A 15615-nucleotide genomic window follows, 5' to 3' on the forward strand; every position below is an offset into this window, starting at 1 on the left:
TGGTATCTACAGTAGGCGGAGTCCTTGATCAGCTCCTGAGGGATCAGTTCCTCGTTCGGGGATTGATGCGACACAGTGGCAGCGTAGTTTTCCACTTCCTTCAACACCCTCAACAGATTCCCACCGACCAACTTCTTGATATCCGAGGCCGACCATCTTCGGTCCCGCGTTAACTCAGCCAGTAACAGAGGGTAACCGGAAACGTCCGGGAGTTCGATCGGCGGGCTAAACGGAAGCGAACGAATCGAGGTACCGCTTATTATCGTCCGAGAGTATACGCGTTGCCAGCGTTCACCGAATCAAAATGCTCGTTCGATGCGATAGTCGGAACATTTAAATAGCTCGCTAACCTTAATATACCGTCGTAACCGGCCCCAAGACCCACGTGGTTCACGCCAGCTATTCGCCGGATATGATTGATGTGAGCTGGAAGGCAAGCAAGCACACGGGTCGTCCGTTTCTAGGAACGTGAGGGATTTCTCGAAAGTATAGTCGATATTTTAACGCGTCGCCGCGCTCATACCTATCACGTCGTACATGGTGGCCTTATCGCCGCAGCTTAAGTGCGCGCTGTCGAAGCTGACCATAACCAGACCACCGTTCACCGACTGAAACAAAGATGAAAACGATGATTCTGAACGATGCGACGCGACGCTACGTGACGATTCGCCGTAAACCGTCGCGCCGAGCGCGCGTTACGCGCGACCGACGAGGAGACAACGAAAACGAATTTGCTCGGAGAAAAGTTAAATTAGTTTCGCCGACGAATCCTCCTTCTCACCAAGTTACGGAGCACGTCATCCGGAACGTTGCTGGACGAATTACAAAGCGCTTTGGCAGCGCTGTGAGAAAATATCACTGGCGCCTTCGTTATCATCAAAGCGTCCCTCATCGTTCTGACTGAGACGTGCGACAGATCCACTAGCATTCCTAAACGATTCAATTCCTTCACGACTGCCTTGCCGAACACCGACAGCCCGTTGCTATGAAAATCCATCGTTGCTATGGCACTGGGCTCCTCCACCGCACACGAATCCGCCCTGGGAATACGAGATTAGCACTTTCTCTCTCTCTCTCTCTCTCTCTCTCTCTCTCTCTCTCTCTCTCTCTCTCTCTCTCTCTCTCTCTCTCTCTGTTTCCCTTCTTTCTTTGTTACCGTGACATTGACTTACCAAGGGGTATTGCATTTGTGCGTCAAAGTCATATACCTCGCACCGAGCCGCTGAAAGCTCCTCAGCACCGCCATAGAGGTGCCGATGCTGTGGCCACCCTCAATCCCAACCAAGCTACCCATCACACCATCCTTGTGCGCTTTCTCCAACTCCTTGCTGCTCGTCACCAGCCTCATCCGTTGCGGATACCTGCCCGCCAATCTACGTATCGCGTCGATCTGCTCCAAAGTGAGTTGAACGGCGTCGAGAAATTGTGCCTCGCAGGGTACATACACCGACCAAAATTGCCCGCCAACGATACCCTCACGCAATCGCACGAGATCCGTTTGCCACTGGGGACCCCAGCTTCCGTTCCGCGACAAGTCCTCGTTGAACGGAAAGTCTTGCAGTTTCATGCTGCCTTGATGCTTCCGAAGATTCCATGCGAAATCATTGTGCCTGAAAAGTCGTCTCAAATTTAATATGTCGTTCGAGATGCCCGAGAACCCAAGAACGTTGGTCATGGTCGGGTCGGATTCCCGAAAAAAAATGTTGCAATATAAGCATGTCAGCATTCGATTACGGAAGACGTATCATGTATGTTACGCGATCATCTCTATCTTTATAAATTTCTAGGATTTCGACCCGACCACTTTATTATTCTTTATGCGCTAATATGCAATACAGTACTACCCACTTAACAGGTTAGTTCAGCCGTTATAATTTTATTTTAAATGTCTCTAAAACCAACAATTTTTAAAACTTTGAAAAATCTTTGAGATGCGTTTATATACCACTAAACACTAGAACATCTCCAAATTTGAACAAAATCCGAAACAGTAGTCCGATTTCGCGTGGAACGATCTTAGTGTCAGATAAAGTACGTTTACATTTATAAGAATATATTTCATCCTTTTTCAATATTTCGCACTGTCTTCCGGCTATAGCAACAGTTACCGTTTCTTCGTAAGTGAGAAGAAAATGAGTCTGTTAAATAGGTACTATTGTCTTCTACGATTACCCGTCAACCAGAGGAATTTCGGAGAGCATTCGTCGCACCACTTTAAGTCTAGCCTCCAATAAGTGTGAACTTCGCAGTTCCAAAGCTAGAGGTAATCCCACGCCAGCGACCAGGGCGCATCCGAGGAAAAAGAAACCTGCCATAACTATCCACCGTCTCAGCATGCTCTGTCCTGTACGTGCGCAAAGAACAAGTGAATTCTTCTATACCTTTATCTCCATCTCGTTAGATTTCATATAGATTAGAAATGTCTTTCCCGAAACTATCTCCATTCAGCTATATGTGTTTCGTCAGTAATTTGCCGATGTATAAATTCAAAGAAAACTAAAAAAGTAATCCACGATATTTGATGACTACTAGGATAAGGGACCCAATTAGTGTGGAGGTACCAATTACGGTGCCTACATTAATCATACTTATTTTTAAAGCATAATGAATATTAAAAAAGAGATATTAAATTTTTTCATTATAATCAGTTAATATGTATGTTATATGTATATCTCTTTTGTAACATTCATTATGCTTTAAAGACGAGTATAATTGATACAGGCATAATAATTGGAATCCCCACAGTAATTGGGTCCCGTACCCTATACAATTTCAGTCGGCTATATCTAATGATTTGCGAGAACGGCGTACCACGTTCTCTCGGCGGATCTTTGTCTTTGTCCAAGGAAGTGGAGACACCCGGATCCTTCGCATGGTGCAGCGCATCACCGTTAGGCAATTTCCTCATCAACTCCGGCGACGATAGCTGCAGGCAAGTCTGCAAACATATCATTTCTCATTTAAGAAAACAAGCCGGTTTCTATTATGTACAGAACGTAAATTCATTTTCCGCGACGCATACTACGTTGTTCGTGCGGCAAAAATGATAAAATCCATTTTCTGTTCCTAACAGACTTTGCGCGCACGTTTCGACGTAATTGTTAATGTTTATTTACAATTACAATTTACAATTTATAAACAAACAGCAACTGATTACCTTTCTAAAACAGTCAAGATTTATTGCATTTGGTGGACAAAATTTTCTTGTTATAACGTAAAATAATATTTATTATGCATAATAAAATATATTTTCTAACACTATAATTCTATTGATTATTTATACAAAATTTCCCTCCTTATCATCGATACTTAAAATTTCATTTTTGTCACCAAATTCTGTTCGGTTGACGCGCTGTAAAGAAGTAATTTCTCATCAACATTAGAATTACCAGACGAGTCAAAATGATCTATTTCCGATTTTTCATTTTACGATGACTGAAAAGTTGAAGACACCTCTATGGGACAGTATTAAATAAATTCATTTATTCGTATTATCATAAAATTTACGGCAAGTCTTAACAAATGCACCCTTATCATTTTTCTAAAAAATTCAAAACAAGTCACTTAGACCTCTCGGCAATTTTAGAGTTAACAGATCAATCAAACGGTCGCATGACTTACCTCTAGAATGTCAACTTCTTTTCTTCTCGGAGGGGGTGGCCGGTAAACCATACCATCTTTATTAACTCCATAAAGTTCGAACATGTTTCGTTGTTTTCGCGAACTCGGTGTCGCCTTGGCGAGAACCGTTCCTCAGGACCAGCAAATATCGAAGGGAGCGTCTCGTTTCGTGGGGCATGGCGCATGCGTCGGCTCTCGTATCGACCCGATATTGGGCGACCGATAAACCTCTTTTAAATCCACGAACTTTCGTCCAATCAGTAAGATCGGCGAGAAATCGGCGGGTCGAATAAGCAAAAGTACACGCGAGCATGCCAATACTCAACTATAGCGTATCAAATGTTTCTATGAATTGTTAATAATCATTGATAATAAAATTAATGAATCTCCGCAATGTTGTCACGTGTGCAACCATTTCTTGTCCTATTTTTTTGTTCAATATACATTCATGAAACGCTTAATATGAAGATTCAAACTAAATCACATTGAATACATCAGAAAAATTTTAAGGATAAATATTGAACATGTAGAGTAAAACTTATGTATTACACAAAATCAGGCTAAAATTTGTGTTGGAGTTTGTAGTTGATACTGTTATCTTTCAGTATTTGCAAAGATATGGTGATATTATGTGTCTCCCTGTTTGTAAGACCATTTATTATGATGCAGAATATTTTATTGATTTTCTGTTTTTGATATTATAATATTATGTCTAATCATACATTATGGGTTTTCACCCATAAACAAATAAATAAACGATTTGTAAGTTATCAATTTTCATTTACAATTGTCCTACGATTTCTGGTGCGGAAAATTTAATTTCTTAAATATTAAAATTTTTAAAAATAGAGTTCAAATTATAATTAGCGACCTAAAAACACTACTATACAAATTTGTATATCAGGTTCCATCCCAAAAACGCTGCCATATCAGTTTTATAGCAGAAACTATAATTTGTTAATATACAGGGTGTCCCAAAAATGATGTACTTACTTCCTTGAAAGAGGTGATTCCTGAGGTCATTTAGAGTAACTTTTGTCGTTGTGAAAATGTTCTCCGCGGCGAAAAACACTAGTCAATCAGAGCACGGCTGCAGCAGACCGTGGAGTTAGCGTTGACCGAGCCGGAATCCGTCCGCTGTAGCCGCGCTCTGATTGGTCCGTATTTTTCGTTAATAACTCCTTAAGAAAGCCTCGAAGAGCGTTTTCGCAAAGGCAAAAGTTACTCCAAAAAATTTCAGGAATTACCCCTTTCAAGGAAATACAACATTTTTGGAACATGTCCGTGATATTGGATTCGCCCTTTTGTTTTCAAAAATTTTAGGTTCAGATTTGTAATTAGCAGCCCCAAAACCCTAATATATCCGTTTTCGTATACATTGAAGTTCGTTTGAGGTTTTGGCCACGATTTGCGATTTGGAAACACCAAGATGCTCGTCTTTCGTTTGAAACAATGATGCATCCCGCGCTAATAGAAACGCGTAGGAAGCTACGGGACACGCGTCGCTTCCGAGCTGCGCAGGAGGATATGCGCAATAGTCAATTCCTGCCGCCGTACACCGCCATATTGTTTGCGGTAGTTCCGTACTAGTTGGTCGATTTGTACGTGGTCTCGTGACTGTTTCTCTCGTTCAGTGAGTTCCCTCGGGAAACTTTGCAAACATTTCGCGTAAAAGCAACATGAAGAAAACCAAGGACGTGTCGGACGAGGACGAATATTCTGCGGACGATCCAGAAGAAATGGAGGGGGCTTCTGAAGAAGAGTGGACTCCGGAGCCCGGAGTCGAAGTAAGCCCACGCTAACGCTTTGCTTTCCTTATTCTTATGTATTTTCAATATTTCTTTCCTGGTTTCCTTACCGATTGTAATTGTCCATATTCCAAGAGGACTCACGAATCGGAATCGAGCTCGAGCGAAAACATTTATACGCCATTATTCACGAGTAAAGATCTGTCAATCGGAATCTCTCGTTTCGATCCGCTACTTTTCAGAGAAAGTAACGGAAATGTTTTTAACGTTTTTCAAAATTAACTAAACGATCCCGTTCAAATATTTTCCTGCTCTTTGTTTATATTACGCAACTCGCCATGTTATTGTCAAATGCAAGTCGTTTTTCATTAATCTTCTCAAATACGAATTGGCTGTGTTAACAGCGCCGTCGAACCCGTGACAAACACGTTACTCGGTACGTCGTACATTCGCGAAACTTTTATCTACAATAGCAAATGATTTAGATTGATTTATCGTGAATACATGAAAGTCATCAGTGATTGGTGATACAAGGACAAGGTTTATGCTCGATCGACGTAATTTTTCTATGCGAAATCATTTTTATCGACCATAAATGCGAAGTCGCGTCTGTCGTCGCCACTGCCGCGAATTATCGTTGCCGGCCGGTCAGTCGGTGGCGCCGGCCAATGAATTCTTCAAAACAGTACAACTACTACCTGTGCGGTGTATGCATACATGCGTGCGCCGTAAGTGATTGTTTCGTGTATGCATTTTACAGTTTCTCTCTTATTTCCGGATTGCGATCGATTTTATAAATTCGGGTAAAATTATAAGTGGCGTGCAAGATGCGTTTTATGTGGCGAAATTTTTTTTTTTACAGTCGCTATATGTAGCAATTTTTTAAAAATTGATTGTTTTTAATTCGTTGACTGCCAAAAGTATTTTGCTGGTTTTGCCTCCAGCGCTGGAGCGAAATTGTCCATATTAGAATCACATCATACAAATGTATGTATATTTGATTTTATAATACTAGAAATAAAAAGGTTGAGATACACGTATCATTGTGAAAGACTATTCTAATATTAGTTGCAGTTACAAAATTATAAACGTTATTGCTTACAAAGTTTATGCAGTTTTATCGAGTTCAGTTGCGTTGGTCAGCAGCAGTCAGTAAAGACCACCATGGCAGCCAACTTATTAATGTATCAACCCTACTGTCATCAGTTTTCATGTACCATTTTCATTTTTAAATATTGATAGAATATGTTCTAATTAATGTTACTCAGAGTGGTACTAAGAAGAGGCCTCAGAGAGAAGCTGCCAAAAAGCGGCAACATTCAGAAGAGGAAGAGGACGAAGAAGAAGAAGAGGACGAGGAAGAAGATGATGAAGAAGATGACGAGTCAGATTCTGACACAGGAAAGAAACCTAAAAAGAAGAGACGATCCAAGAAAGAAGAAGATGAGAAAGAAGATGAAGATGAAGAGGACTCTGATGATAATAGCTTCAACGAATCTTCTGGAGAAACGCCAAAAGATTTTACTGTATGTTGATGCACAAGGTTGCTTAATTAATGAAGGAACAATGAATTGTTTCTATTGTCCATTTTCGTTTTTACAGTCTGGCGCATTTGTTGTCGCAAAAGCAGATATCGGCGGAAGCACGGAACCAACGTTATGGAGGATAGATGGAAAAGCGTTACTACAAAAGTTTTTACCCTTCAAAGAAGAAGGAAAAACATTGTACAAAAGCACATCAACCGTAAGTTTTAAATCTCTACCTGGACTTGTTGCAAGGTTTTCAATCTTTTGTTTATTGCAGTATTCTGGATGGTCAGTGAATAACAAAGATAAATACTTGGCTGCACAAGTTACTTTCAAAGTTCAAAGTAGAACAGAAACAATTGTTGAACTTCATCTTGATCAGCAACAACAGGACGTTGTAAAGTAAGTTCTTCGATTTCTTTATATTTGCTCTATATTTTAATTGGAATCGTAGAGGAAATCATTTATTTCTTCTTTTCTTTTCAGGGAAGAAAAAGAAGACTAAATATAAGATCAGAATTGATCTTATTTGTTTATATACATTTTAAGGTATGCTAAGAAAGAATACATCTACATTCACATGTACACAATAAACACTACACAAGCATATTACGAAAACACATAGAAGCAGTTTACAAATTGATATTCTAGCAGATTCGTGTTTGAGAATAAAATTGAGTGGACCATGGATCTTAGTTTGTTACAAAGCGTAGCTTTACATATAATTGATTGCATTATCGAATCCAGATACTCGCTTCAATTAACGGTAAAGCTACTTGTAAACCTTTATCATTATCCAGTTATTTAAATATACAATATCCACTCACATTTTATATTTTATAGTTTCTACAAAGTTTGAAAGCTTATTTCAACTACAAATTATTTTTAAAATGCTGTCTTGTATTTTTCCTTGTAACAGTCACAATCATGATCTCAAAATTCACATGGCCGTCTACTGTACTTTAAATATTTATATCGTATAGTGTTACTTTGAGTAATTAAACCTTGCATTATGTTTAGTCAACAAAATGCAAAACGTTAGATATAGAAATCACAGTGTCAGTTACCGTTTGTGTTGTGTTCCTACCATTGTGTAATTTCCCTGAAAAATCATGTTGTTCCCAATTTTTCATTTAAATTCTGGGGAATTTTTCGTGGCCATAAGTGTATAATGTATAATGAATTTATGTCGATAGCAATAGTGTGAACAAGAAATTAAATTGTACTGTCACGAATCATGTTCGGTGATATATCATGTTGGGACTAGTTTTATGGATACAAATTATGGATCGCATTCAAGAAAGAAAGAAAGAGAAGAGGGTAAAAACAAATTGTGTTAATTATTTATTCAGTGTTCCCATATTTGTACATTTCATCGTTTCTTAAACAAAACAAAAAACGACTATCCTGTTTGTATAATCTATGTACATCAAACTTATTGGAATGTAGGCATATAGTAAGGAATATAATTTTCCTTATAAGTTTAAAATTTTAAACATTAAATGATATATTTGAAAATAATTCTATGAGTTCTCTTCCTAAAATTTCAGATATTATCGGATAAGAAGAATATTTAAAGTTGTACTTGAAGTGTTTCTATTTGTAGTACCTATAAGTACGTCTCCTATATTCATATTTTCTTGAATTAGTAAGCGTTTGCGTTGAAATATAATTGATGTTACCGAGACGCTCAAATAAATCAATATTCATTTCGTACTAAAAACAAATTATTATTAATTGTAACCATAAAGTACAGAGAATCTTGAGCACAAACAAGAGTATTATAACCTTATCAAATAAAAGCTGCGCACATCCAGATTTTTTACAGTTCAGACCTCTCTCTCTCTTTATACTGGTTGTGCGAATAAATTTTAAAAGCGACTACACTATTTTGGAGTGTCTATTCCTTAAAGCGAAGAATGCAAGGTAGTGTGAACATCAAAATAGGCAAGAAAGTTTAAAATGGGCAAAATAGTTTGTTTTTTTTCTTTGAATAAAAGACAGATTAGAAAAAATTGTGTAGCAATCACTATAATTCGTTTAGAGTATTTATCTCAATATTGGGTCGTCTGTCATTTTGAAGATGCTAAAAATTTATTATGTATTATATTCTATAATATATAATATTAAGGGAAAGAAAATATAGTATAAAAAATATATATTTTAGTTTTATGCAATTCATAAGTATGAACTGTCACATTCATATCTTTGTAGGTCGACGCTAACAATTTATTTTTCATTTAATATATACTATTAGAAACAAACTCACTGTTCACACAGATTTGGAATGTAGTTTATTGACATTGATGTTCGCGCTACAAATATAAGCAATCGTTAAATATTTACAAAAAATGTTTTTTTTTCTTTTCTAAAACGTTTTCGTTTGACTGTTTTTTCGGCCGCAATTGTAAATGAAGTATCAAGACTGTACAAACAGTAGAAATATATTCTGAATTTGAACAAAGACATTGCACGTATGTACCAATGTTCAGTAACCTTTACATATTTTACTAATTTATTACATTCCAATTATAAATAAGAGAATGCAATAAATAATGTATTAATTATTACACAATATTATCACATTATTGCTGGACAAAATTACGACTTGAAATTCTACGAATTTCTTTAATTGACCCTGGGAATGTAACGTAGCATTATACGTTTTGATTTTAATAAAAGATTTTTAAATTATTTTAATCATGTTTATAGTCTATTGCATATACACACGATCAAACTGTAAAATTATTCGTACGTTGATGTAACAATAATATAACTTCAAATGTTCAACAGAGAAGAAATCTGCTAAAAGTAACAAGTATAATATATTACAATAAAAGTAAGATTCAAACATAACGAAATATTATAATTGTATGTGACAATGAGAACTTATTTGTAAATGTTATTGTGTATTGAACATTGGTATTTGTTCTATATTATTATATAATAAGAATAAAATTTAAAAACATAACAAAATAGTTACATCTTTATTTATAACTATAAAAACACGAAAACGCAACTGTTATGAATAAAGATGTTCCTTCGTACACGAACCATTGGCATTGACAGTTATTATGGTACTAATTACTTCCTGAGATACTTCCATGTGCCAGTTTTACTAGAAGTGTGGTGTTTAAAAATGCCTTTACATAGCGCTACTTACTGATACGTGTAAAATAAATATTTCATTCTTCAAATAGATCAGCGAAGTGGAACTGGAAACATATTGCACGAGATAAAATGCTTTCTCTATTCGTGTAATCAATCATTGTCACCGTTCACTTGTTGCCGGCAATGGTTTTGGCATTAAATTTATTTATTCAGATCAAAAACCAGGTTCCAACCGAACGGATAATACGCTGCTTAACATTTCACGAATTTCCGCCATTTCCCTCCTATTTTTTTTCACTATTTTCTCAAAATTCTTATTCTCTTGGATAATTTTGTCCATTTTTTTCCAATACTTCTTAGAACCAGTTCGGCAACAACAACAATTTGTTGTACCCTCTCCACTATCAATACACGTTTGTCTTAAGGACTGACTTTTTTCTACATAGTGTTTACTGACATTATGTTGTTGATTTTCTTCATCTAAACTATCATCTATACATTGAGTTGAATCATCTATGTTTCTTGAAAGCACACTACAGTGTCTACTGCAACTTTCGTCTGTATTTTTTGATTTTATACTTTCATCAATCTTTTGTAGTGATTTCGCTTGAGTGTTCTTACTGTGTTCACCGATATCTATCTTTTCCTGTGAGTGTATTACTTTCTCTTCCATTGTATCCGAAATACACATTTTGGAGGTACAATAATTTATCGCATCTATATCATTTATTCTAGCCTGGCGTCTCAAGGTTTTTCTTCTTTGTGATAAAACGGACTCATTACTACCATTCTCAATCACGTGAACAAAACTATCACTGTGTCTCCTAGCCTGTTCCATCGATAAATTCTCTTCGGATTGTTTCGTATCGCAGAATCCATCGCTAGCTCTTCGAATATCAGAGTAATTTAGTAATGCTGTATTCAGGAAGGTGTCATCCTCTTTGCAATCAATATCGTCCTCCGATTTTGGGTTTTGTACATTTACATGCTCTGTATATGTCTCTAGTGATTCCTTAACGTTATCGTTACAAAGTTCTATGATGTCGTCGAACGATAATTTCTTTGGTACTATCTTATCCATTTCCTGGATGGCCATATCTTCACACCCTTTACCATCATCTACGTTCCTGTTTTCTAAATTCCTAGATATTCGTGATCTATCGGTAGAATTAGGATCATTGTTTAGATTGTCTTCGCACGTTCTCTTCACATCGGAAGGATTGATTTCAATTAGGTCCCCGTCATGTCCAAACGCAAAAGACTTTTGTCCTGAAGCATGTATGTTTTCATACAAGAATTTGCTACATGAAATTGCAATGTTTTCAATTAAAGGAAAGTTTAAAATTTACTCGTTTCTTACCGATAATCATGCGTTTATTACGCATATCAGGACTTTTCGACCGTGGCCTCTCCAAAAATTGTCTATTATCCGGTGATAGTACGGAAAGCTTACCACTTTGTTGAAATGGACTATACTGCTCGTAAGAATTGTACATCGCATATGGATCGTGTTCATGACTTTCATGTTCTCGTAAACGTTGCATAATTTTTTGTACAATTTCTGATGGTGCTACATACGGTGAACCTATTAAATATAATAAGAAATCATTTAATACTTCTTAATAAAATTTTATAATATACTTCGCAATAGCAATAATTCATAATAACAATAATAATGATGACGAATTAAAGCAACAAAGAATAATGTAATAATCAGCTATACTACATAAATAACATGGTAAAACATTTGGTATTTTCAAATTCTTTGTGTTAAAAACATATGCTCTACGTAATATAATAAATGAAAATTTTTTCCTTTGATACTATTGTAATATACTAATAACATTATGCATTCCTTTAAAATTTAGCAAAAACAAAAGATATTTAAATATGTTTTAAATGCGTACACATTCACAAATAGCTACCAACAAACCAAAATAAAAGTCATAATTTGTAATTAAATTGTACGTCCTATCTGTCAGGAGACTTACAACTTTAATTGGTCCAGAATTTCTGCGTTGTGGACATAACCGAGACACAGATAATGTGCCATCGCTTCCTATAAAATTATTATTTCCATAACATAGTATTACTACTGACTCTTATGAATTTATCCACAAAACTTGTGCATATTGTTTACCATTGGATGTATTGACATTTATAGACTAACTAATTTGTTATTCAAAATTTCATTATTACTCTTGAAATACTAATTAACAATTTGTTCTACATTTTACCTGTTAATCCTCGATATCCTAAAGATACAGAATCAAAAGATTCACTAGTTTCTTGTTGGTGTTTCACAAAATCATTTATGGCTATGCCTTTGAGCTTTGATGGCTGTAAAAATCTTTTTGGTATTCGAGAAAGAGAACCATTTTCTTGAGGGCTGCCTGAGCAACCACCAAATCCTAGGCCAAGTAAAATAGCTTCTGGATCTGCTTTCCTCAGTTCTAACAAGCTTTCCACGCTGCTACAATGGCTGCTATCAGACTGCAAACTTGGATCACGTACCAATTTATGAGGCAGTGAGCTGCAATTAAACAGAACTAAGTTCCCAACTCTGCTAGTAATTTCGTGAACTGGCATTGAAAAATTCTGTTCTTTATAATACCTGGGTAGGCCGGATGTGTTAACTTTTGATATATTAGGAACATTAATAGGCGCCGATATAGTCATGGTTGGGGATTTTATCCCCACAGGATATGGAATGTCTTTAGGCTCTGTTGGTGTCATTGAAGAAGCACTAACTGGTTCCAAAGGTACATCTTGACATGGATTTGCCATTGATAAGTTTGATTTTGCGGGTAATGGTAATGAATCAACCCATTGTTGAACTGGGCCAGTTCGGCGTCTCATTTCCCAAAGACCACGCAGCCAATGTGTTACTTTGATAAATGTGTCTGTGCCACTGTTTTCTAATGAAATTTAAACAATAATTACAGTCAGATATATAAACCTCATGATATTTACAGCAGTAATTTGATTCAAAGGAATACATTTATTATTCACTTGAAAATGCATTTTTATTAAATATGTGCAGCTTACTATAATATACATTCATTTTTGCGGAACTACATATGTGTATCATATACGCGCGTAAAGTAATATTCTATGTACACATCAATTACATAATTACGTGAATTGCGAGTTTTGTTTTGAGAAATCTATTTAAAAATGTGAACCATTATTCAAGTACCTGGATCCATATCGTACGGGCTACGGGGCAGCGCGAATAAAATAAGAACGTTATTAAAACGGAGAAAACGGAACACGTCTTCTTGCACAAATACGCATTAGCCAGTTATTGTTTTTATGTGAGGTTGCAGGATTATAATTTCGATGTTACAAGCGTATTATCGCATTCGATGCGATCAATTTCTACCTACCTTCTAAGTAAACGGAATATCACAGCACACAATGCATTCTTAGACGAATGGAAACGCTTGCAAAACACATGTTCAGAGAAGCATCGTTCTCTGAACGATTTGTGCTCCGCGAACCGATTGAGAACAGAACGGCCACTTGTTACTCACACTATGGGAGTGTTTCAGGGCCGTTTGATGCAGTGGTACTATCACTATCCATTGGATTGTATCCAAATACAAGACAAACATTCCTGACCGCTATCATATTTTTGCTTTCACGCGTTCTAACCATAAAACGAGTATATTTTTATAGAAAAATAATTTCTGTTTTTAAATATGCGCGTGTTCAATGTTCGCAAAGAACGCGTCTCAAATAAACTACATCTTTACAACTACATAAGCGTGTTTTCGATAGGTGTAAACTATAGTTTCAAAAGATAAAAAATGCATTTGTATACATCATAAAATAATAATCTCTTGAATTTGAGCTAAATCTGGCTCTTTCGATGTGTGTATGTGAAGATATATATATATATATATATTATTATTTTGTCGACGATACATCATATGGACATTGCACGCACGTGTATATGCAATAGCATCGGCAGAGTTAAAATTGTGTGGGTGTGTTGACAAGTATTTAGTCGTCGAAGGGTACGGATTCTTCAGTGCTAAATTAGGAATCATTTAGGGATTTCGTTCATGTCATCTCGCGGGAAGAAAAATAAAAAGAATATATTAACGAGGCGACCTCGTCATGTGGTTGGAAAAGAAGAAAGATATCGCCAGGAAAGAGATAAATCTGATAAGGAGGACGAAGAACCAGGTTAGGTACATTTTGTTGCATGATTTTGACGAAAATACGAAAAATTATATTGTCGAATTTATTTAGAGGAAACCGAAAAATGGTCCCTTCCTTTCCCGGTCGCTATGTGGGATCTTGGACAATGCGACCCGAAGAAATGTTCCGGTAGAAAACTCGTTAGGCATGGTCTGGTGAAAATACTGAGGTTAGGTGCTCGGTTTCCAGGCTTAGTCCTGACTCCAGTCGGCCAAAAGGTATATCTAGCATGTATAATAAACGAAAATTGTAAATATGCCCTCACAGATCTATCAATAAATATAGGCTAAATATGTTTAGCTAGAAGAAAAGAAAACAAGTAAATATGATATATGTAAGTTGTACTGAAGATGAAGAAATGAACCAACTATTACCAACTTTGAATTCTTTTCTTTATATTTCCTTTATAAACATATTGCGCACCTATGTGAGTGAAATGTGCATTCTGGTCAATGAGCATAACAATGTGCAATATGTTGTGCCGTATATATTGATGGTTTCTTGTGAGAGTACAGTTATCCGTGGCAGTGAAAATGTTCAAGCAAAACTTTCTGTTTCAGTGTGTCAGTCCAACCGATCGTGATATTGTACATGATTATGGTTGTGCAGTTGTTGACTGTAGTTGGGCCCGTTTGGACGATACTCCATTCAGTAGAATGAGAACTCCGAATCCTCGCCTTTTACCGTTTCTAGTTGCCGCAAATCCAGTCAATTATGGCAAACCTTGTCAATTGAGTTGCGTGGAAGCTATAGCAGCTGCATTAATCATAACAGGATTTTCAGAGGAAGCAAATTTTTATCTTGGGAAATTTTCTTGGGGTCATTCCTTTCTGGAATTGAACGACGAATTGCTGAAGAAATATTCGCTTTGCACGAATTCAGAAGAAATTATAGCGGCACAAGAACAATTCCTCGCCGATGCCAGACAGGAAAAGATAGATAGACTTGGTAAGTTTATAAATGTTTATGCAATCATAAATCCAGACAACTGGCATTACATTCTGTTCTTCTCGGTAGCTGTTTCAGATTTTCCGCCGACTGATTCGGAAACCGAGGAAGAAGAGGAGGAAGAAGGAGAAGAAGCGAAAGAAAAAGAACAAAATTCGGCATCTGCGGATACCGTTTCGGAAACAGGCAAACACTTAAACGATTTAAATATAACTTAAAGATTGTACATATTTTCTGGTCTTTCTATACACGTCCAGATAGGATACCTTGCGTCAAGCGTGTCTTGTATTTTTCCAAGACATACATAGTAAGAGAAGGAGAAAACGGCTGATACGTATCTGCTGGATGGAATCAAAGAATGTACAAAATATTTGATTACGCGTAGGATGTACCGAGTGTGTAATTCTACAAGTTAAAATAAGAATTTATTTTCACGTCATCAGCAATTTAAG

At 36.6% G+C, this 15615-nt stretch overlaps 3 protein-coding genes across 7 annotated transcripts; 1 reads left to right on the forward strand and 2 right to left on the reverse strand.

Annotated features, from left to right (window-relative positions):
- Nucleotides 1-25: 25 nt before the first annotated feature.
- On the reverse strand, nucleotides 26-4406 carry LOC143361758 (dipeptidase 1). Of its 3 annotated transcripts, XM_076801378.1 has the most exons (8): nucleotides 3622-4405; nucleotides 2812-2938; nucleotides 2173-2344; nucleotides 1173-1610; nucleotides 782-1040; nucleotides 524-608; nucleotides 351-460; nucleotides 26-225 (listed from the first exon to the last, which is right to left on the reverse strand). In XM_076801378.1, exons 1-8 carry the CDS (start codon nucleotides 3703-3705, stop codon nucleotides 175-177), a joined length of 1326 nt encoding a protein of 441 aa, XP_076657493.1. In that variant the 5' UTR covers nucleotides 3706-4405; the 3' UTR covers nucleotides 26-174. The 3 variants fall into 3 exon arrangements, 2 of the variants coding, with proteins under 2 accessions (XP_076657493.1, XP_076657492.1); XM_076801377.1 differs by having other exon boundaries at nucleotides 90-426; nucleotides 3622-4406; XR_013083515.1 differs by having other exon boundaries at nucleotides 188-225; nucleotides 351-608; nucleotides 3622-4404.
- A 713-nt stretch (nucleotides 4407-5119) lies between these two features.
- LOC143361764 (uncharacterized) lies at nucleotides 5120-15393 on the forward strand. 2 transcript variants are annotated; one of them, XM_076801395.1, is made up of 5 exons: nucleotides 5120-5408; nucleotides 6638-6895; nucleotides 14269-14433; nucleotides 14776-15163; nucleotides 15233-15393. In XM_076801395.1, the coding sequence occupies exons 1-5, from the start codon at nucleotides 5301-5303 to the stop codon at nucleotides 15379-15381; spliced, it is 1068 nt and encodes a 355-aa protein (XP_076657510.1). In that variant the 5' UTR covers nucleotides 5120-5300; the 3' UTR covers nucleotides 15382-15393. The 2 variants fall into 2 exon arrangements, with proteins under 2 accessions (XP_076657510.1, XP_076657509.1); XM_076801394.1 differs by lacking the exons at nucleotides 14269-14433; nucleotides 14776-15163; nucleotides 15233-15393 and adding exons at nucleotides 6972-7112; nucleotides 7173-7297; nucleotides 7382-8622 and having other exon boundaries at nucleotides 5144-5408.
- On the reverse strand, nucleotides 9149-14009 carry Olf186-m (Ki-ras-induced actin-interacting protein-IP3R-interacting domain olf186-M). 2 transcript variants are annotated; one of them, XM_076801374.1, is made up of 6 exons: nucleotides 13396-14009; nucleotides 13206-13225; nucleotides 12621-12924; nucleotides 12244-12539; nucleotides 11367-11591; nucleotides 9149-11275 (listed from the first exon to the last, which is right to left on the reverse strand). In XM_076801374.1, exons 2-6 carry the CDS (start codon nucleotides 13213-13215, stop codon nucleotides 10221-10223), a joined length of 1890 nt encoding a protein of 629 aa, XP_076657489.1. In that variant the 5' UTR covers nucleotides 13216-13225; nucleotides 13396-14009; the 3' UTR covers nucleotides 9149-10220. The 2 variants fall into 2 exon arrangements, with proteins under 2 accessions (XP_076657489.1, XP_076657490.1); XM_076801375.1 differs by lacking the exon at nucleotides 13206-13225 and having other exon boundaries at nucleotides 13396-14008.
- Nucleotides 15394-15615: the final 222 nt, after the last annotated feature.

The sequence above is a fragment of the Halictus rubicundus genome, chromosome 15 (genome assembly GCF_050948215.1).
Source record: "Halictus rubicundus isolate RS-2024b chromosome 15, iyHalRubi1_principal, whole genome shotgun sequence".
Classification (NCBI taxonomy): domain Eukaryota; kingdom Metazoa; phylum Arthropoda; class Insecta; order Hymenoptera; family Halictidae; genus Halictus; species Halictus rubicundus.